At 53.1% G+C, this 21,327-nt stretch overlaps 1 protein-coding gene across 1 annotated transcript in view; it reads left to right on the top strand.

Annotated features, from left to right (window-relative positions):
* MYO15A (myosin XVA) overlaps positions 1 to 21,327 on the top strand; it is a 53,062-nt gene that overhangs the window by 14,111 nt on the left and 17,624 nt on the right. The window contains 37 exon segments of the mRNA XM_039847551.1: positions 875 to 988; positions 1,566 to 1,624; positions 1,710 to 1,833; positions 2,838 to 2,933; positions 3,377 to 3,508; positions 4,309 to 4,434; positions 5,168 to 5,245; positions 6,010 to 6,158; positions 6,263 to 6,308; positions 6,496 to 6,620; positions 7,094 to 7,211; positions 7,550 to 7,725; positions 8,235 to 8,319; positions 9,085 to 9,138; positions 9,238 to 9,319; positions 9,402 to 9,532; positions 10,026 to 10,121; positions 11,096 to 11,331; positions 12,764 to 12,945; positions 13,283 to 13,355; positions 13,557 to 13,748; positions 14,000 to 14,160; positions 14,344 to 14,438; positions 14,977 to 15,091; positions 15,300 to 15,367; positions 15,442 to 15,519; positions 15,681 to 15,861; positions 15,960 to 16,092; positions 16,385 to 16,490; positions 16,658 to 16,730; positions 17,891 to 18,012; positions 18,228 to 18,287; positions 18,748 to 18,823; positions 19,119 to 19,234; positions 19,323 to 19,441; positions 20,255 to 20,396; positions 21,130 to 21,241. Of these exon segments, the coding sequence (XP_039703485.1) occupies positions 875 to 988; positions 1,566 to 1,624; positions 1,710 to 1,833; positions 2,838 to 2,933; positions 3,377 to 3,508; positions 4,309 to 4,434; positions 5,168 to 5,245; positions 6,010 to 6,158; positions 6,263 to 6,308; positions 6,496 to 6,620; positions 7,094 to 7,211; positions 7,550 to 7,725; positions 8,235 to 8,319; positions 9,085 to 9,138; positions 9,238 to 9,319; positions 9,402 to 9,532; positions 10,026 to 10,121; positions 11,096 to 11,331; positions 12,764 to 12,945; positions 13,283 to 13,355; positions 13,557 to 13,748; positions 14,000 to 14,160; positions 14,344 to 14,438; positions 14,977 to 15,091; positions 15,300 to 15,367; positions 15,442 to 15,519; positions 15,681 to 15,861; positions 15,960 to 16,092; positions 16,385 to 16,490; positions 16,658 to 16,730; positions 17,891 to 18,012; positions 18,228 to 18,287; positions 18,748 to 18,823; positions 19,119 to 19,234; positions 19,323 to 19,441; positions 20,255 to 20,396; positions 21,130 to 21,241 (4,231 nt within the window).

The raw sequence follows: 21,327 nt of genomic DNA, 5'->3' as shown, positions 1-21,327 counted from the left end.
GAATGCCACAGCCTGCCATGGGGCCCTGGTATCCTTGGCACACAGGCACCTTTTCAGAGGCCTAGGAACCATCTGCATTTGCCTTTCAGGTCACACCAAGCACATATCATTAGTTCTCCCCTCACGCCAGCTTTGGGATTGTTCATCCTTTTGTTATTGATGTATGAGAGATCTTTATGTATGTTAAGGAAATCAGCTCTTTGTTTCTGACATGAATTGCAAATATGTTTCCTGGTTTATTATTTATATTTTAACTTTTTTTACAGGTTTTTTGGTGTTTGGGTTTTGTTTTTTGTTTTGGGCACACAGATTTTTTAAGTCATTTTCAGGCATTTATTTATCAATCTTCTCTTGTATAAATTTTAGATTTTTTATGATTTTTTTAGAGAGAACTATTTCTCTAAAATTATAACAGCCTTCTCCCATAATATTTTCAAGAACTTTTATGGTTTTTGTGTGTGTGTTTTGTTTTTTTTTTATAACATTTAAGTCTTTGGTTAAAAACAACCAAAGGAATTCATTTTCGTAGATGTGAGCTAAGGATCCAGTTTCTTTTTGTCCAGGCAATTGCTTAATTATGCTAATCCTACCCCTTGAGACATACATATTCATCATGTACTAAATTTTAAGGTACATTTGTATCTAATTCCATACTTTTTATTGTGCTTTATTAATCTATTTATATGTACTATGTGTCTATCATCGTACTGCTTTAATTATTGCAACTTTATAATGTATTTTACCATCTCATTGGGCTCCCTGCATTCCTATTTCAGAATTTGCTTGGTCCTTCTAGCTTGTTTATGTTTTTTTATATGAACTTTAAAATCAACTTATCTAGCTCAAAACACACTTCTGTTGGTATTTTGCATAGACAGACGCACAAGAGGTGGCCTCGGTGGTGAGTGCCCGAGAGATCCAGGCTGTGGCAGAGCTTCTTCAGATCTCCCCTGAGGGCCTACAGAAGGCCATCACCTTCAAAGTGACTGTGAGTCTCTGGGCACTGGGGATTCTATCAAAGCCTCTTGCAAACACCCACATAGAACTTCATTGTGCCCCATCCTGTGGGGGCCATCTTTCCCGCTTCCCTCTTCTCCTGTCCCATTCATCTGTATTGGGCCCAGAGGGGAGTAACCTCAGACCCCAAAGGCATTAGGTACCCAATCTCCAGGCTGTTTCTTCTGCCTGGAATGCTCTTCCCCTTTCATACATATCCCTCTTTCAAGACCTAACACAGGTATCCCCACCTCCACAAAGATGTCCCTGATCCCTAGCAGGATCAATACCTCCTCTAGCCTCCCATGAACCCTGGCTCTTTCTCCCTTCCCAGGGCTGATCTCACTGTGTTGTGTCTGCTTATGCTTCTGTCTCTCCCTTTAGACCAGCAGCCTTCACCCTCACCAGTATAACCAGGCAGAAGGGGGGACAAGGATGACCTATTCCACCCCTGGCCAACTTTATGCCTAAGACCATTTCCCTTTCCCACACATACACCTCAATCCTCTGGGGTCTTCCTGGAGGTGGTGGCCCATCTTCTGTCACTCAGAGGCCACGTCCTTCCCCAGGAGACAATGCGAGAGAAGATCTTCACCCCTCTGACTGTGGAAAGCGCAGTGGATGCCAGGTGAGTCCATACTCCTCCCTGCCCGAGCCTCCAGATGCTTAGCGCCCCGCTGTGTCCACTAATCTCAACACCATCTCTTCTTCAGGGATGCCATTGCCAAGGTCTTGTATGCACTGCTGTTCAGCTGGCTCATCACCAGGGTCAATGCCCTGGTGTCCCCACATCAGGACACGCTGTCTATCGCCATCTTGGACATCTATGGCTTCGAGGTGGGACTTCGTGTGTGTGTGAGGGGCATAAGGCTTCATCTCTCGCATTTCTGTGCCTATAGCACAACCATTATCAGGGCCCCCTTCCCTTATTAGTTTCTCCCTTGTCTTCTACCATTTTCTTCGCTCACCCACAGGCATTATCTGAGGCCTCTGGGTGCCAGACCCTGTGTTGGGCAACACGAGGGACCCTGGAAAGGACCAGACCTGGGACCTTCTCTTGGGGAGGTTCCAGGAGGGACTGGGTGGAGATGGGAGACAGAAATTAACAAACACATATGGTCAGAGCCATAACAGAGGCAACCTTTAGCTGGAGGAGCCTAGAGAAAACCCTTAGCTGGGTAAGGATCAGGGAAGGCTTCTTAGAAGATCAGAAGACATCCCTGAGCTAATTCCTTAAGAATCAGTAAAGGTGGAGGGAACAGCATATGCAAAGGATGGGGCATGGTGTCTGGGGAGCTGGAAGTCATTTGTGGGGGTGAGGAGGTGTAACTGTGTTGAGTGCATGATGGGGGAAATGGTGAGAGACAAAGCAAGATCATTATAATAAAAGTGATAGCTAATACTCACATGGCATGTATTATGTACCAGGTACTGTTCTAAGCAATTTGTTTACTAATCCACTTAATCTTTATAACCACCTTATGAGGTGATATTGTCATTATCCCTGTTTTACAGATGGGGAAACTGAGGCACAGAGTGGTTGTCAAAGGTCACATGGTTAAAAAGATTGGAACCCTGGCAGAAGGTTCCAGAACGTGGGCCTTTAACCATTACCTAAGCTGCCTCTCATTGGGACCTAGACTGTCAGACTCTGCATAACAGGAGCCATAGAGGCTTCTGAGCAGAGGATCTGTGGTCCAGGCTCCAGCTTTCTGAAGCTGTGGCCATGGAAGGCAGGGAGGGCACTGAGCCTGGATGTGGGGGATGAGTAAGGCCTGGGAGGGGCCAGATGGGCTGCTGCCAAGGAGGGGCCAGGCCCAGCCTTACCACCTGCCTGACAGGACCTGAGCTTCAACAGCTTCGAGCAGCTGTGCATCAACTATGCAAACGAGAACCTTCAGTACCTTTTCAACAAGATCATCTTCCAGGAAGAACAGGTGTGCAGGGCCTCCCTTAGCACTCCCATCCCCCTCCCACTGGCCAATGGGCCTCCTTGGTGACAGACAGGATATGCTGGTTCTTTAAGGGCAATTCAGAGGTTGTCAGTAGAAATAGAGGGAAAGGCATTGTAAGGTGGGGACCAGAACATGTGAGGGCCTCTGTTCTGGAGGGGAAGGTGCTAGGGTGCTGAGCCCAGAGAAGAGCTCAGCACCCTAGCACCTTTTGGGGGATCCTTCTCACCCTCTGAGGGCTGTTCCAGGTGGAGGGAGGAACAGAGCCCAAAAATGGTTCATGTTGCCCTGCTGGGGACTGAGTTTCCTATGCTAGGAGGTGTGCAAACAAGTGTCCCTGGCCTAGTTTCTTCAGATGGATTCAGCCAGGGAGGCAGGGTGTGTGGGACCTGGGCAGGGCTAGGAGGCTGAGCCCATGCTGCCTGCAGGAGGAATATACCCGTGAACAAATCAACTGGAGGGAGATCACATTCGCTGACAATCAGCCCTGTATCAACCTCATCTCACTGAAGCCCTATGGCATCCTACGCATCCTCGATGACCAGTGTTGCTTTCCTCAGGTGAGCCATGGGCACTGTGTGAGCCTGGACAGGTTGCTCAAAATCTCTGAGCCTCGTGTCCTCATTAAGCCTGGGTCTTGCATTCCTCTCTGCTCTGGCCTGGGAATGGGGACTTAGTATACCCAACCTGCCATTCATAACCTGGGATAATTGAGGTTGAATAAGGGACTGCAGGTGTCCAGATGAGGAGCTACACCAGCTGGGAAGTCATAGAAGGCTTTCTGGAGAAGGTGACCTTGGGGTTGGGCCTCAAATTCTGACTGGAAAACACAAGGGTGGGATGGTACTCTAGGCAGTGGGACTAGAACAGCGGTCCCCAACCTTTTTGGCACCAGTACTGGTTCTCCTACGAGAATCTAATGCCTGATGATCTGAGGTGGAGCTGAGGCAGTGATGCTAGTGCTGGGGAGTGGCTGCAAATACAGATGAAGCTTCGCTTGCTCACCCGCCACTCACCTCCAGCTATGCGTCCGAGTTCCTAACAGGTCACGGACTGGTACTGGTCTGTGGCCTGGGGATTGGGGACCCCTGGACTAGCGAGTACAAAAGCAGCTGGGCTGGAGGGGAGGCAGCTGGGAGCTAATCAGACACACCTGTCTGCAGGGGTCCACTTAGGTCTCCCCGCCCAGGGCAATGGGCAACAAGGGGAAGCTGTGACTTGTTCCTTCTTCCCAGTGCTTGCTGGGGACCATTACGGCTGGAGTGTTTGCTACTAGATCAGGAACAGGGTGCCCAGGTACCCTGCCCACCCACTGACCCCCACCTGCCCTGCCCACCCACTGACTCCTATCTGCCCCCAGGCCACAGACCACACATTTCTGCAAAAGTGCCATTACCACCACAGCACCAACCCACTCTACTCCAAACCCAAGATGCCACTGCCTGAGTTCACCATCAAGCACTATGCAGGCAAAGTCACCTACCAGGTGAGACCCAAGACAGCCCGCACGGCCTCTGTGGTGCCACAGTTCCCGGGTGTTGGAGGCATAGAGGCACGACAGGGTGTCCGGACATTCTCACCAGGTTCCAGCTCTGGCTTTGTCAATCCTTAGCTGTGTAACCTTGGGCAAAGCGCTTTACCTTCTGATCCCCAGTTTTCTCATTTGAAAAACGGGGTTAATGATAGTGCCCATCTCATGGGTGAATGTGAGAAGTCTAGCACTGGGATGGATTTGACAGAGTAGCTATTACCAGTAGTGATAATCACTGTGATCACTCTTATCATATTATCTCAGGCACATTCCTACCTTGGAGTTGTTTCAGGCCAGGATTCGAAGCCTCTCCCCATTTGGGCCTCATTTTCCTCATCTGCAGCGTGGGTCCCAGACAGTATCCTCCACTGAGGATGGGGCCAGGACCCAGACTGAGCATGTGAAGTGGCTAGTGCCTCCTTCCCCTGGGAGTGGGGAGGATAGTGGGGGCAGGAGGAGAGGGGAACAAAGCAGGGGAAATGTCCAGTTCCTCTTAGGACAGAGTGGGAGACAGCGGCCTGGCTGGGCAGGGCCAGGGTTACCCATGGGATGTAGGGTGGAAGGGAAGAAGAGGGGTGCAGACTGGCTGGTGTACACAGAGGTGGATTAGCCTTCTACACTGTCCCCCAGGCGGCATGGGGTTGGGGTGGGGTCCAGCTTTAGCTGCGCTGCCATTCCCCCTTTCCAGGTGCACAAGTTCTTGGACAAGAACCACGACCAGGTACGCCAGGATGTGCTGGAACTATTTGTTCGGAGCCGGACACGGGTGAGCAAGCATCACCTCCTGCTGCTCTGGCCCTGCCCCAGAGCACCCAGCCACTCTCCCCATCTCAGAAATGGGGAGATACCCTAGCTAATCCTTCCTCTTGTTCACTTCAGTCCTAACCAGGCCCTGACCCCATCCCAACCCTAACCCCATATCCACCCAGCCTTGCTTTGCTCTGTGCTTTCTCCAGTTCCTGGCCCCACCTCTAAAGGGCCATGCCCCTGGTTGGCCACACTGGGTTGCCCTGTCTATCCCCTGGACCATCCTGGCCACACCCACACCCACCCCATCCTCTGGCTGAGCTGTTCTCCCATTCTGCCCCTATATTCTCAGCCACCCACCCCCCACTCTGGGTCTCCGTTTCCTCCCAGGGAAAACGGGCACCCTCCTCCTGAGGTCATTGCCAAAATTCATGACGTGTGTAACAGGCCACCTTGGGCCCAGACACACAGTCAATGCCTGTATGTCCCCCAGACTGAAGAAAAAAGTCATTCCAAAAACAGGACAGGTTCCTTGGAAGGTGCTGAACGCCCTGACTTGAGATAAATGCAAGCCAGGAGGACAGTGGCCTCGCAGAGAGGGCAGAGGTCCAGTTGGTTAGTTTTCTGGTCCCTCAGGTCTGGAGACTTGATTCCTTTTGTTCTCTCCCTTTTTGTCTCTCTCTCTTTCTGTTTCTCTCCTTGTTTCTGTCTCTCGGCCCCTATCTTTCCCTGTCCCTTGGTGCCTTGACCACTACCTTGGGCCTGCTGCCCACCACTGCCCAGGTGGTGGCACATCTCTTCTCCAGCCATGCTCCGCAGGCTGCCCCTCAACGCCTAGGCAAGAGCAGCTCTGTCACCCGGCTCTACAAGGCACACACAGTAGCAGCTAAGTTCCAGCAGTCGCTCCTAGATCTGGTGGAAAAGATGGAGAGGTGGGTGTGGCAGGTGGATGGGACCGAGCCTTACCTCTGACACTCAGGGATAAGCACCTTTCTTCTCTGGGGCCTCACACTGCCTTTCTTCTACCTCTGCCCAGATGTAACCCCTTGTTTGTGCGCTGCCTGAAGCCCAATCACAAGAAGGTACATGATGGCTGAGATCCCTGGGAGAACCAAATGCTCTTCCTCATGCTGTATGACCTTGGGCAGTTGGCTTTGCCTCTCTGGACTTCCATCAGCCCAGCCCACCATGAGGACTATTTGCTGTTGTAGTGCCCTTTGCATGTGGGTGGGACAATGTGGAGACTCCCTATCTGGGCCCTCCCTACAGGAGCCAGGCCTCTTTGAGCCAGAGGTGGTAATGGCACAGTTACGCTATTCGGGGGTGCTGGAAACTGTGCGGATTCGCAAGGAGGGCTTTCCAGTGCGGCTGCCTTTCCAGATGTTCATCGACAGGTACCTCAGTCAGAATGATTCCTGAGCTCCACAGACCCCTACCCAGCCCATCAGGATCCCAGGAACATACAAGCCGGGCAGGAAAGGGTTTGCTATTCAGTTGCCCAGGTTGTACACTACACAAGACCACCACATGCTAGCTGTTATATGGCAGATATATTTATTGTTTTGTATTTTTCCATAGTTTTCTTATGTATTGATTCCAAAGAGGAATAATTTTAAAAGTTATTATGATGTTTCCAGCAGATGACAGTAAGGTGTCTTATTCTACTGAAATTATTATTTTTACAATTTTCTGACTCTGAGAAGTAGTGTTGAGGATGGAGTGGCCTGTTTCTTATTAGAAGACACTGAGTAGAGCCACTGCTGGGACCTAGGCCTCCCGGAGACAGGGGATAGAGGTGGTCACTCTGTGATCTAGTGGGCAACTGGGGTAGGTCCCATAGCCCCAGGCTGAGTTTGGGCCCCTGCAGGTACCGCTGTCTAGTGGCCCTCAAGCGCAACGTGCCAGCCAGTGGGGACATGTGTGTGTCGGTGCTGAGCCGCCTATGCACAGTCATGCCAAATATGTACCGCGTTGGCGTCAGCAAGGTGAGTCTCACTCCACACTCAGCCCCCGTAGGCCCCAAGTTGAAGGACTCCAGAACTGGAGCCTGTGGAATCAAAAATTCCCAAGCTAGAGTTTACTGTCCCAGAAGCAGTCCAGTTGAGCTTGGTAAATGGAATGCTAATCCCGCCTCCAGACCTTTGTTCAGGCAGTTCCCATTGCCTAATTCACCTTCATCCTTTCTTCCAAAACCCAGCCCATCCTCCACTCAGCTCCAGCAGGCTGCCCTATCTATTCTGTCTCCATGGATTCTGGAGAGGGAGGAGTCCCCAGGCCAGTCACCTGGCCCTTACTTGCCTCATTACTTATCTTCTATCCTCAGCTGTTCCTTAAAGAACACCTACATCAGCTCCTGGAGAGCATGCGGGAGCACGTCCTGAATCTGGCGGCCCTCACTCTGCAGCGCTGCCTTCGTGGCTTCTTCATCCAGCGGCGTTTCCGCTCCCTGCGCCACAAGATCATCCTGCTGCAAAGTCGGGCCCGAGGCTACCTGGCCAGGTGCAGCCCAGATAGGCAGGACTCCCTGGATCCCTATGGCTAAGCTTGGGAGAGGTCTTGCCTGAACTTGAGTAGTAAGCTCCCTGATCCTTAAGGAACACAAGCTGAGAGTAGAGGCCTCTGCAGGAAGGATGATAAGATTCCTTGTGTCTCTGCTTTTGGAAGCCCTTCTGTCCCGACTCCTGTCCCTTGTGACTGGTGGGTAGGAATCCATCCAGCCAAGAGGGACCCCACCCTGCCTTTCAAGGACCCCAGGACTCTAGCCTGTTGGGAAATCCATGGTACGGGCAGTTTAATCCAGGCTCTGCCACTTAATTTGCTAAGTGACTTTAGCCAAATCCTTGCCCTCCTCTGACCTACAATTTCCCTTTGTGCCAAAGGGTCCCAGAGTAAAGTGTGGGTACTGGCACCCAGACCAGGTTGGCATGGGCATCTCTGCCCCTTGTTCACTCGTGACCCCAACCATTAAACTCCCCTACCAAGGAACTCCTTTTCTCCCCACCCCACAGGCAACGGTATCATCAGATGAGGAGGAGTCTGGTGAAGTTTCGGTCCCTGGTGCACACATACGTGAGCCACCGGCGTCACCTCAAGGTGCAGGCCTCCCGCTCCCACTTCTAGGAGTCAAGCCTACCCTGTCTGGGTCCAGGGAGCAGCAGAGATGGGGAAGAGACACTTAGCCCCTAGGAGGAGACTGTCTTGGGTTTGAATCCCTGCTCTGCCACTCACTAGCTGTGTAATCTCAGCCCCTCTCTAGTCCTGCTTCTCCCATCCTCTCCTTGGAGTTGTGGAGAGGGTTAAATAAATTTTGCACGTAAAGGGTTTGTCCTGGTGCTGGGTTCACAGTGGGATCTTAAGTTATTGGGTGTGATTAGAATTTGGCGAGTAGACCAACACTGGATATGATTTTGCTCTTACTTTGATATCAGTCTTGACTCATTGTTATGTAAACCAGAACCAGAAAGACAAATGTAATACCTAAAGCATCAGAAGAGTTTGTGGCTTTTACTAAAGATTTTGTGGAGCAGCAGGAGAGGGAGTTTCATCACACATCTCTCCGCCTCTTCCTAGAAATCCTTCTGCTTATCTCTCCCTTTTCCCAAAGTGTTACTCTCTCTGCCTTTTGCCTCAGTCTATCTCTTGCTTTGTCTTTTTCCATTCCCCTCCCTGTTTCTCTGGCCACACTTCTGCCTCCCCCCATCTACAATGTGGGGCAGTTACCTCTAGACATCAGGCAAGCTGACCCCCTTGTTTCTTGTGCCGGACTCCTTGTGTGAGCTGGCCTGGCTTGCCCCTGGCCTGTGGCCTGCCATTGCCTCTGCTTGCCATTCCCAGCCTTGACTATCTGCTCTCCTGCAGCTAAGGGCAGAGCGGAGGCTCCGGGTGGAGGAGGTGCGGCTACGGGAGCAGGAGGTGGGTGTGGGGGTCTGGCTGGTAGCCGGGGACAGGAAGGGAGGCCAGCAGGTGGGGGTTGTGGCAGGCTTCTCCCCTCACCATGAGCTGTCCCTCCAGGAGCTGAGCAAGCGGGAGTTGGTGGCTGTGGGACACCTGGAGGTACCAGCAGAGCTGGTTAGGCTCTTGCGAGCAGTGGCAGGTAAGTCAGCGCTGGACGGTGTGGTGGGAGGGGGACAAGTTGACAAGGGAGTCAGGTACCTCATGCCCTCCTTTCTCCACAGGCCTCAGGCCAGCCCAGGTACCCCGGGTGGCCCCTGTGCGGACTCCCCGGCTCCAGGCTGAGCCTCGTGTCACACTGCCCCTGGATATCAACAACTACCCCATAGCTAAGTTTGTCCGGTGCCACTTCAAGGTAAGAGGGACATAGGCTCAAGCAGCCCTGGCCGATGGGCACTGACCATTTAAAACCGATACTGTCCTCAGCTGGGGCAAGCTCCTAGCTGTGCCTTGTGAGACCTGGTACACGCCCTTCAGTTTCTGTATCATGAGGTGTCTCAGGGCTCCACAGGGGGCCTGGATAGCAGTGGAGGGGGAAAAGTGGCTGTTTGTCAACCAGTTTGGAAATACTTTAGAAATTTAACCACCATTGGAGCCATGGCTCATCATCTCTGCTTTAATTTCCTGCCCTCCAGAAAGGGCCTAGATAGGGGCTCAGACTATCTCTACCACCGACTCACTGAGGGCTAGTGTCCGCCCCTCTCCAAGCCTGAGTTTCCTCATCTACATGTTGGGAATAGGAGTCCTTGCCTCCCAGGTTCTTGTGTCCCCACCTGGCAAAGAGCAGTGGATACAGATGTGCCTGTCAGTCCAGGCTCTGTCCCTATATGTCTGCCTTGTACCTTTAGGAACCTGCTTTTGGGATGCTGACAGTACCACTGAGGACGCCTCTCACTCGGCTGCCGGTAGAGCACCATGCAGAAGCCGTGAGCATCTTCAAGCTGGTATGGGTCTGTCAGGATCACCTTTGAATTCATTGGCCTGCCCCTGAGGTCAGGCCACGAGGCCCCATGTCCTGCCCTCCTGGACCCTTCAGTAGCCAAAGCCATAAGCCAAGGCCTCTTCCTTGGAGAAGAGACTTCTGTCAGGGGTAGTCTGGCCTCCTCTCTGGGCTGGGGTCTGGGCATTGGGGGCTTTTCTTCTTCTAGCCATCTTCCTGGCAAAAGGCCACCTCTCCGGAGGTTACTAGGGACACAGGAATAGATCCAGGTCCTCTCCATGAGGACTTCCTAGTCTGAAGGGGATGGAGAGCAGAGCACACCTGACTAGTGGCCACCAGTATGGACAGAGGGAGGCATGGAGGCTGTGGAGTCCAAATAATGCCCCTAATCCAGCCCTGGGCAGGATCCAAGAGGGCTTCCTTGAGGAGGGGACATTTGAGCTAGAGTGGAAGGAGGAACTGGAACCTCTTAGCCAAGGTAAGTGGAGAAGGCTCAGAGAGAAGAGGAAATTGATGTGGTTAGATCAGAGAATCAAGAAAACAAAGGCAAGAAAGATCACAAGGCCTGGACTGACAGACCAGGAGTTCAAATTTCATCCCAAGGGCCCTAGGGAACCAAGGAATGTGCTTCCATGGAAGGGATGTGGTCCCATGTGTGACCCCTCTTGGGCCTGAATGGAGCAGGAAGTGAGGGGCTTGCTGGAGGCCAGGGTGCAGAGCAGAGCTGGGGCTGTATGGAAGCTAGAGAAGGTTCATGAACAGGAGAGAGAGTCAGTATGTACCTTGGATCTTGAATTTTCCCATCGTTGGTGTGAACTGCCTAGTCAAATAGTCATTTGATTATTATATTATAATTTGGGGGACTTTTATATGGGCAGGGGGACACATGGGAAGGACATGAAAGGGATGCATGTTGGGGGCGGGGATCTGGCAGGAATGACTTTCCAAGAGTCCCAGGAGAGTCTGTTTGTGGCCCAGATCCTACGTTTCATGGGTGACCCCCACCTGCATGGTGCTCAAGAGAATGTCTTCGGGAACTACATTGTACAAAAAGGTCTGGCAGTACCCGAACTGCGGGATGAGATCCTGGCACAACTGGCCAACCAGGTGTGGCGCAACCCCAGTGCCCACAATGCCGAGCGGGGCTGGCTCTTGCTGGCCGCCTGCCTCAGCAGTTTTTCGCCTTCCTCGCGCCTCAACAAGTACTTGCTCAAGTGAGTGGAACTGGGCGGGACTGGGATGAGGATGGTGACACTGGCACGAGGCCCCAGGGCACAATGTTAAAGGTCAGGCCAGGAGTGAGGTCTCTGTGCTCGGAAGGTTAGCCAGGGCTGGAGGTCAACCAGGGGCTGCTCTCTGTCTCCACTGAGCTCACTGTGGAAGGAAGGAGTCAGGTGAGACTTGAAAAAGGACTTCCAGAACTCAGCAGGTGGCAAGACCAGGGAGTGGGGAATTTGGAATTGAGGCATTGACCTCTCAAAGCATGGGGGTATAGCAGGGTGATTAGGAGTATAAACTCTGACAATTTGTGCTCAAGTCCCAGATCAACCACACAGGAGCTGTATGACCTTGGGAAATTACTTAACCTCACTGAGCCTCAGTTTTCTCGGTCTAAAATGGGTATAATAAGAGTACTTACTACATCTGTGTGAGGATTAATGTGTAAACACACGTGAAGTGCTTCGAACAGAGTGGGCATGTGATAAGTGAGGACAGCCATCATCAGCATCCTGAGGAGGAAGAGGAGGATGTCACATTGCTGGGTGACAAGGATGATTTACAAGGAAAAGAACTCAAGCAGGCCCTGGGTGCAAATCCTAGCTATGACGCTTACCTGCTGCATGACCTGGGGCAAGTCACTGCCTCTGAACCTCTTTCCTTACCTATAAATTAGAGATGGTAACAGGACCCACCTCACCGGGTAGCTGTGAGCTACAGAGTGTACAGAGCTTCACCCAGGCCACATGTAGTAGGTGGGCAGCTCACTTGCCAGTCTTGTGAATCTATGGCAGTAGAGTAGCACCACCTGCTTGTCCAGGCCACAACTCTAGGTTCCCTCTTGTAGCCGCTGCAGGCCTGCTCCACTGTTGCTCTCGGCCCGGCACCCAGCACCCAGCAGTTAGGAGGGGTACAGGCATGAGGAGAGCCTGCCACTGGCAGGGATCAGGCTCATTGGTCCTGGGTCAAGTTGAACCCTCACAGCCGTCTCTTGAATAGGTGAGAACTTGGCGACAGGCTCAGAAAGAGCAGATGACTACTCAGGGTTGCTTGGTGAAAGAACGGAGGGCAGAGTCTTCCAGAGTCTAGGCTCTTGTCCACACCATCACCATGCTGCAGACCCCACCCTGTCAATGACATTTTGCTCCAACAAACTTAGGTGGGCCGACCTGGAACCTCTTTGGCCTATTCTTGGGCCTATCCATGCTGGCTTGAAATACCTCTGGGCTAGCTTCAGACCCTCTCTGTTTAGCATTAGAACTCTAGGCTAGATCATTTTTAGTCTAGCCTCAGAACTCTGGGATAGCCTGGGGCGTTTTAAGCCTCACCTTAAAGCTCTGGGCTAGCCTGGGCCTCCCTTAAACTACCCTTAAAATCTTCCCCCACCTCAGATCCTTCTTCATCCTGGCTCCAACTCCTACCCATCAGGTTTGTGTCCGATTATGGGCGGAATGGCTTCCAGGCCCTGTGTCAACATCGCCTCATGCAGGCCATGAGCCGAGCCCAACAGCAGGGCTCTGGGGCTGCCCGCACCTTCCCTCTGACCCAACTCGAGTGGATAGCAACCCAGGAAAAGGCCAGCATGGTGCTGGATGTGGGCTGCTTCAATGGTGAGCTGCCTTCTCACGCCTTATGCTGCCTTTCCTCCCTCCCTCCTTCACAGAGGAGCAGCTGGAATCACCAGGCCCCAGTATATCCTGGGGTCAGGAGAAGCCTTGGGAGGTTCTAGAGCTAGAGAGGGGCCTGCTGGATTTGGCCCTGAAGAAGTCTTTGTGTGGGTGTGGGGCTGGACCTGGAATGAGGGAGAGGGGCTAGGGCAGAGAAGATGCAGACTCAGGGTCCTAGATGAGAATGGAAGGCCTAAGCACAAGATGCAGGTGGGGAAGCAGCAGGACTGGACTGAATGCAGATGCCCCAGGCTGAGCTCATCACTTGCTGCCATCCCAGGTGACCAGTTCTCCTGCCCGGTGCACTCCTGGAGCACGGGAGAAGAGGTGGCTGGAGACATTCTGAGGCACAGGTTGGCTCCTGGAATGCCCAGCTCAGCACACCCTTGTGTACCTGGGAAGAAGGGAGGGAGGGGAAGGAGGCCAGATCCTCTGAAGAGCCCCACAGGGTCCACTCTGGTCATGCTTGGGGTCTGGCCCATATCCTAGGGTCTCCACAGATGGTACTTCTTGGCTCTGTCCCTCATTTCTGTCTCTTCACATGCTGTTACCAGGGGGCTGGCAGACGGCTGGCGGGGCTGGACGGTGGCCGTGAAGAATGGAGTCCAGTGGGCAGAGCTTTCAGGCCACGACTATGTGCTGGACCTGGTGTCAGACCTAGAGCTGCTCAAAGACTTCCCACGACTAAAGTCCTACTTCATTGTGGGTGCAGAAGGGCCCATGGCCAGCAAAGGAGGCCCAAGAGCGTAGGTGGCTACCTGGGTCCCCTTGTACAGATGGCCTCTCCCAGCCCAATGTTCCCCCTCCCAGCTGCTGGAAGAGGCTGTGTTCTGAACTTAAGCTTCAAGGTTCTCAGGGAGGTGGGGCTCACCAAAGGGTCCTGCCTTCCAAGGAAGAGAGTCACCCAATTCTAGGGTATAGAGGAGAATTGGCGTGAGTTCTGGGTGGGTAGTGGGTCTCTCTGGGGATCAGCTGCTCCATGTTCCCCTTCTCACAGGGTGTTTTGGAACAGCTGGGACTCGGATGAGGATGCACTCACTAAGCCCCAGCCACAGGGTCACGTGCCCAAAGTGGCTGACTCCAGTGGGTACTGCGGCCACAATGAGGACAATACAAATGAGAAGGCTGAGGACCAGAAAGGGACAGTGACTCATCAAGGTCAAGTCAAGCAGCAGTGGCAGCTGTCTCTAGTGGGGAGGGAGCCTGGGGGCTGTGGGAGGTGATCAGCAGGAGAACAGAACTTGAGATTTCTTTTTAAATTAGTTTCAGGTATATAGTACATTGGTTAGACATTTATATAGTTTATGAGAACTTGACTTGTGTGTGTCCCCCCACTGCCAGACTCAGACAGCCTTGGAGAGCCCACTGCACCCCACGAGGGACTGGACTGCTACCTGGATAGCCTCTTCAGCTCCGTGCTGTCCTGTGGGGAGATGGTAGGGATAGGTGGGGTGTGTGCAAACAATAGGCACAACACATACACACCAAGTCACACACACCCAAAGGGTGACACAGCCAGGGCCATGGGGTGGCATATCTCATCTGGGTCTCTGCTGGGGGCCAGACAAAGGATGAGGGTATCCTTGCAACTAGAGATATTCCTGGCTGACTCATAGCTAGAGGCCCAGGACCCCCTGACACATACACCTCCTGTGGCAGCCAGCCCCCTCAGGTATTCTTGCTCACTCTGGGAATTCCCAAGAGCCCCTCCATGGCATGATGTTCAGCACTGAGCAGGGCACAGCCTCTCTTTGAGCCTCAGTTTACTCCTCTGTGAAAGGGGCGAAGGGGAGTTGGGAGCTTGCAAGATTGTTAGTGGACTGACAGGAATGCACGTGGACAGAGGCCGGGCATACAGCAGACACTTGACTAGTGGGAGGCCCCTGGGATGGCCCCTGGTGTCAGGTGCCCGTTGCCTTGGAACCTTGGAAGGACAATATTGAGGCAGTCACTCGAGCCACCTGCTGCTCCTAGGACCTGGAGAAGCCAACAGCCATTGCCTACCGCATGAAAGGGGGAGGCCAGCCTGGTGGAGGTAGCAGTAGCAGCACTGAAGACACCCCCAGGAGGCCCCCAGAGCCAAAGCCAAGTCAGTGCCTGCCTTTGGGTTGGTTTCAGGGTTGGGGAAGGCTGGGTCCCCTCTGGTTCTCTGGGCTTCTTCGCATGCTAGAATGGAGGTAGCCAGGGGCATGATGGGGGTAAGATGACTGTGCGGGGGGCGGGGACACGATAGGGAATTCCCATTTCCCTCATCTCTTGCACCTTGGGATCTGTGCCCTCTGACCCGACTCCTGTAGTCCCAGGCCTGGACTCCTCCACGTTGGCCCTGCAGCAAGCTTTCATCCATAAACAGGCCGTGCTGCTGGTGAGTGCGAGAGGGGTTATGTGGGAGTCCCCTGAGCATGAGCCTGCCTGGTCACCACCACCATCTCTCTCCAGGCTAGGGAGATGACCCTGCAGGCTATGGCACTCCAGCAGCAACCCCTGAGTCCTGTCCCAAGGCCCTTGCCTCCAGAGGTGAGCTTGGCCTGCCCAAGTGAGTGTTATGCTGCTCCAGGGCATCATTGCACCTCTCTGAGCCAAGACCCCCACAGCCCATCCTGAGCAGACATGGGGTCCCTGAGAGCAGGCTGGTGTGTCCCAGGAAGCCCACCTCACTCACACCCTGCTCTCCGCAGAAACCCCTATCATCAGAGACACAGCCAAAGCTCGTAGGCACTGGACCCCCAGCCAAGCCTGTGCTCCTGCGCTCCACTCCAAAACCCGTGACCCCAGCCCCTCTGGCCAAGGCCTCAAGGCCCCCCACCAAGCCCGTGGCTATCTCCATTCTAGCTCAGGACCAGGCTTCTCCAGAAACCAGTGAGTGTTATACCCCACCTTTGTGTGGGGGGGGGCTTCCCAGTATGGGACTGGGAGTGTAGTGTCACCCTGTCTCCCACCCTCACCCCTTGCCACAGCTTCAACCTGCCCAGAGCTGGTTCGGTACTCAACACTTAACTCGGAGCACTTCCCACAGCCAACACAGCAGATCAAGAATATCGTCAGGCAGTATCAGCAGCCGCCACGGTGAGGCTGGTCTGAGGCCCTCAGGTCAGCTCTGCTCCAATCCCAGCTTTCCAACCTCCAGACAAGTGGTCTCCTTACCATCTCTGAGTGCCCAGTGACATTCAGAGAATGAGTCTATTTATGCAGACGGTCTACATGAGCCCTTCAGGCAGAGGGAATCCCATACTGCTCTCTAGGTTGTGCTGTGTGGTCTCAGGCCAGTTTCTGATCCTCTCTGGGTTCTCGTTTATAATGATAAGGGGTGGAGGAAGAGGTTCCCTATTGTAGGAATTTGTGGAATTTGTGGGAAGAGGAGACTCAGTGTCCAACTCACTAGGAAGGACGGCGGTAGGGTGTTCGTGAAGCGGCCAGACCCCCATGAGGAGGCTCTGATGATCCTGAAGGGGCAGATGAGCCATGCGGTAGCAGCACCAGGCACCCAGGTGAGAGGCAAGGTAAAGCTGGGCCCAGACAAAATGGAAGGCAAATTGGGGCCTCCAGGGGAGCCTCAGAAACCAGCCGTACCTATAAACGTGGTCCTAATGCTGCCCCCATCCAGGAGACCCACCTGTTGCCCCCTGAGCACTCTTTTTTTTGGGGGGGGGGACAGGTGCCCAGAGAGGCCGTGGCCCTGGTGAAGCCAGTGACCAGTGCACCGAGGCCATCCATGGGGCCTAGTTCAGGTGAGGGGCCAGGAGAGAGGGAGGGAGTGGCAAGGGAGCATGCATCCGAAGTGTATGAGTAAGTCTGTGTGAGCACAGATGAGTCTTGGTCTGCATGTCAGTGGCATGTGTATGTCCATGTCCTGAGCCTGTATGGACCTGCTGTGTGGACTTTTGTGTCATTACATCAGCACTTAAATAACACTAATTTTAGGTCAAGCTGGCCTTGCTAAATCTTCACTAAAGCCCTTTGACACAGTACTATTTGTAACTACAGATGTTAGTTACAGATGAGGAAACAGAGGCACAGAGAGGTTAAATGACTTACCCAAGATCACACAATTCAAAAGTGTCAAACCAGGGATCTAAATCCAGACCTCCTGATATTACAATAGGAGACCTAATCTCTACATCCTTTGCCTCATGGGAGCCACAGCAATCTTAAGAGATATAAATCAGTTTACATCATGTCCCTGGTAAAAATGCTCCAGTAGATCCCAGGATAAAATCCCCACTCCTCACCATGGCCTTCGAGTCCCTGTGTTATCTGCCCACCTCCCCAACCTTGTCTCCTCCTACTTTCCCCTTGGCACACTCTGTTCCTCAGTGCTCCTGAAACACACCAAGCCTACTCCTGCCTCAGGGCCTTTGCACTTGCTTTTCCCTCTGCCTAGAATGCTCTTCTCTAAAGATCTTTGCATGTCTGGCCCCTTCTTATCATTCAGGTCTCAAATTCTGCCTCTTTAGAGAGGTCTGACAAACCACTTGGACTGAAGAACCCTTACAGACCAGCCCCCCAGATTCTTTCCTAAATCACCCAGTTTTTCTTCTATCCCATAGCTCCTAGCACTAAGAGCTTTCTTATTTTCTAGTTGTCTGTTCCACACACACCTGCCAGGAGACTCTGAACTCAAGGCAGGTGCCTTATCTATCCTGTTCATGATGGAATCCTCAGCCCTTAGCACAGAACTGCATACACTAGGTGCTCTGTGTATGTGTCATATGAGGAGTTGAGCTGTATTAGTGTTCATATGTGCACATGATCAGATATGTCTGTGGCTAAGAGTATGGGAGACCACTCTGCCCCAGCCCCTTCCCCAATATAAGGTTGCCTCGAGTCCCCTCCCCAACTGGCCCTGTCTCCCCTGACTCATGCCTCCCCAACTCTCTGTGCTTTCCAGTGGTACCTTCAAGGTCGCTGGAGCCTGTGGAGGAACCCGTGCAGACACGGCTACATCGGCTCCTCAACCCTAAATTCTATGGCTACCAAGACGCCCCCTGGAGGATCTTCCTACGCAAAGAGGTACCTGTAGCCAGAGGAGAAGGTGAATGGAGGCTGAGTTGCCCACTGGATCAGATCAGGGGGTTGGGGCCAGGAGAACAGGGTCAGGGCAAAGCTGAGCTAGAGGACCACTGGCTGATATAGAGCGAGCAGGTCTGTATCCAGGGGGTGGGGCCGGGTGTGAAGCAAGGTGAGGGGGCCTTGGGAAGGTCCTCATTGAAGCCCTGCCCCCACAGGTGTTTTACCCAAAGGACAGCTACAGCCACCCTGTGCAACTAGACCTCCTGTTTCGGCAGGTGATGTCCTCTCTTGCCTTTCTGCCTCAGTGTACTCAGCAGGGAAATGGGCACATAGATTAGCTGTCTGCAAACTCTGCTTCTGCACTGTTGGAGTTGGGTCCTTGACCATGGTAAGGATGGGAAGTTGTTCTACTGCATCCCCCACTACCATGGACAGGGTCAGTGAGCCCACAATCCCATCTAACCACACTAAGTTTATCTGAGTTCAATAGGGCCCAGAGGTCAAATCCAAGTCCTACTGTATAGATTAGGAAATTAAGGCCTGGGATGGGCGGTATGGATTGTGGAGGTGAGAAGAAAGGAGAAGGTCCTTATAAGTGGGATCTGTTTACCCGGGATGACTCACTGCTGTATACGTGGGACACCCTCCACATTCCCACTCATCCTAGAACAGTCCAGCCTGGGCTCTTGGTTGGGGTGCCCCAGGGACTGCCCGCATCACAGTTTGTTCCCACAGATCCTGCATGACACCTTCTCTGAGGCCTGCCTGCGGATCTCCAAGGATGAGAGGCTCAAGATGAAGGCCTTATTTGGTATCACAGAGGGAAAAAAAGGAAGGGAAGAGCCTAGCCCCACTTGCCTCCCAGATACCCATCCTTGCTCTACTGCTGGTCTCTCCTATGACCAGGCAACAAGTTTGAGGTCAGCTCTGCCTAACAGGCTGGGTGGCCCCAGCCATCCATCTGTCTCTGGATATCAGTTTCCCAGTCTGGACACTGAGAAGACAATGGTCCCATACCTTTTTGCTGAGTGTCAGCCTCCCTCCCTGCAACGTGGGCCAGCATGGGAGCAGGGAGAGTGTCCTGACCCAACTTGGTGTCCCCTTAGCCCAGAACCAGCTGGACATGCAGCAGCCCCTGGTGACAGAGAGCGTGAAGCGGGCCGTGGTCAGCACCGCACGTGACAGCTGGGAAGTCTACTTCTCCCGCCTCTTCCCTGCCATGGTTGGAGCCTCTGCCACCCCACCCCCACCCAGGGGCTTTAGGTGCCCTTATTCCCTTATCCTCTCACGTGCCCTTATCCCCTCCCCAGGGCAGCGTGGGCACTGGTGTGCAGATCCTAGCTGTGTCCCATACAGGCATCAAACTCCTACAGATGATCAGGGGCAGTCGGGAGGCTGACAGGCAGCTGCGGGTCCTGCGCACATATAGGTAACCAGCAGGCGGGTGAGAATGGGGCTAGCCAAACACTGGGGCACTGACCGGCATAGCATTTCCTCACCAACTCTTTCCACATCCAGTTACTGAGCATCTGCAGTGTGCTAAGCTCTATACCATACCATTTAATCCAGCCCATTTTCAAGACAAGGAAATAGGCTCAGGGAGAAAGGGTGCTTGTCTCAGGTCACGCTGAGGAAGTAGATGAGCTAGGAACTCACTCCGCCATCCTGCCACCCAGACCACACCCCAGCCCTGCCCTCACAGAGCTCACTGTGCAGTGGAGCAACTGTGTTGTCAACAACCAAATTTTGATGCAGCCCAGAAGGGAAAGAGTGCTCCAGTGTGAGACTTTACTGAGTCCTACGGCCCCTGCTTGCCAGCAGCCCCTTTTGTCCTTTATAGCACAGGACAGGAATAGAGCCTCGCTCACCCGTTGGGTGAAAGCTCCTTGCTTTGAAAAATAGAGAGAATTTGGTCAATGAATGAAAAATAGATTTCTGTGGGCAAACTCAGGAGATTAGATCAAAAGGCAAGTAAATAAGTAAATAAATAAATAGCAGAAGGTAGGGAGGATCTGGAATATTGGTGCAAAGGGAATTGGGCAATGAGATGGAGCCACATTGGGATCAGGGAAGGGAGGCTGGGGTAGTTCCTTGGGTCCCAGGAGGCTAATATAATGGGGCTGAGGTGGGCATGGACTTCAGTAATGGGACAGGGCAGGGGCAGAAGGAACAGGATGAGTCGGGTAGAGGGTATCCTTCTGGTCATGGGGTCCTGCCCTCATTCCACTGTCCCATCCTCCAGCTTTGCAGATATCCTATTTGTGACTATCCCCTCCCAGAACATGCTGGAATTCAACTTAGCCAGTGAGAAGGTCATCCTCTTCTCAGCCCGAGCTCATCAGGTCAAGACCCTGGTGGACGACTTCATCCTAGAGCTGAAGAAGGTCAGGGTCCTCCTACAGATGGCCTCCCACCAGTGGCCAAGTGCCCAAGAATAGGGCTCTCCTACCCGATACATATCAGTCACGCCTGCCTGGGAAGTATGAATGTGTGTTTGCATGTCAATGGCTGTGTCCATAGACTTTTGTAGGCCTTCAGGCCTTTGCGTGGGTTCTGCCTTCCACCTAGGATGCCTTTTTGCCTTTCGCCTGTTCTTTCAAAAACCTTTACTTTTACCCTCAGCAGGAGTGTCATAGCACCTCCTCTGAGCTCCACAGCAATTGCATTCCTCACCCTCCTGCAGTGACTGTACTGCCTGCCACTGCTCACTGCAATTGCAGTGTCCAACCCCTACCTTCCCTCCAGACTGGCAGCCCCCAGACCAAGAGCTTTGCACCCTCCTGAAGGTTAGTACAGCCAGCTTTGCCCAGTACTCTTTCCTGCTCTGTGGCTCAGTTCTCCGGCTTCTGGCCTCAGTGGGGAAGCTTTAGTGAGAGATGGAAGGGGTAAGGTATATGTATGTGTTCTAACATCCATCCGTGTTCATCAGACACAGGCCTCTAGCCCTCTGCAAAGCCATACCTTCTACCTGGAATGTCCCATCCTCTTTCACCTAGAAAATGTTCCCTAATGAATGGGAGAAATGCCTGTGGATGTAAGGGACAGAGAAGTGGCCCCAGGCCTCTGGAAGGAGGAGGATAGGACTGTGGCCCCTCACTCTGCCCCTGGCTAACTCAGGACTCAGACTATGTGGTTGCTGTGAGGAACTTCCTGCCTGAAGACCCGTCACTGCTGGCCTTCCACAAGGGTGACATCATCCACCTGCAGCCCCTGGAGCCACCTCGAATGGGTCAGTGCCTTGAGGTAGAGTGGGTACAGGAGCAGGAGGCTGGGCATGGGGGCCTCCCTGGCAGATGCTGACACAAGCCTGGACCA

This window comes from Pteropus medius, unplaced genomic scaffold (genome assembly GCF_902729225.1).
Source record: "Pteropus medius unplaced genomic scaffold, Ma_sr-lr_union100, whole genome shotgun sequence".
Lineage (NCBI taxonomy): Eukaryota > Metazoa > Chordata > Mammalia > Chiroptera > Pteropodidae > Pteropus > Pteropus medius.
The sequence above is the reverse complement of the archived record's forward strand: the minus strand, read 5'-3'. Positions and strand labels throughout refer to the sequence as shown.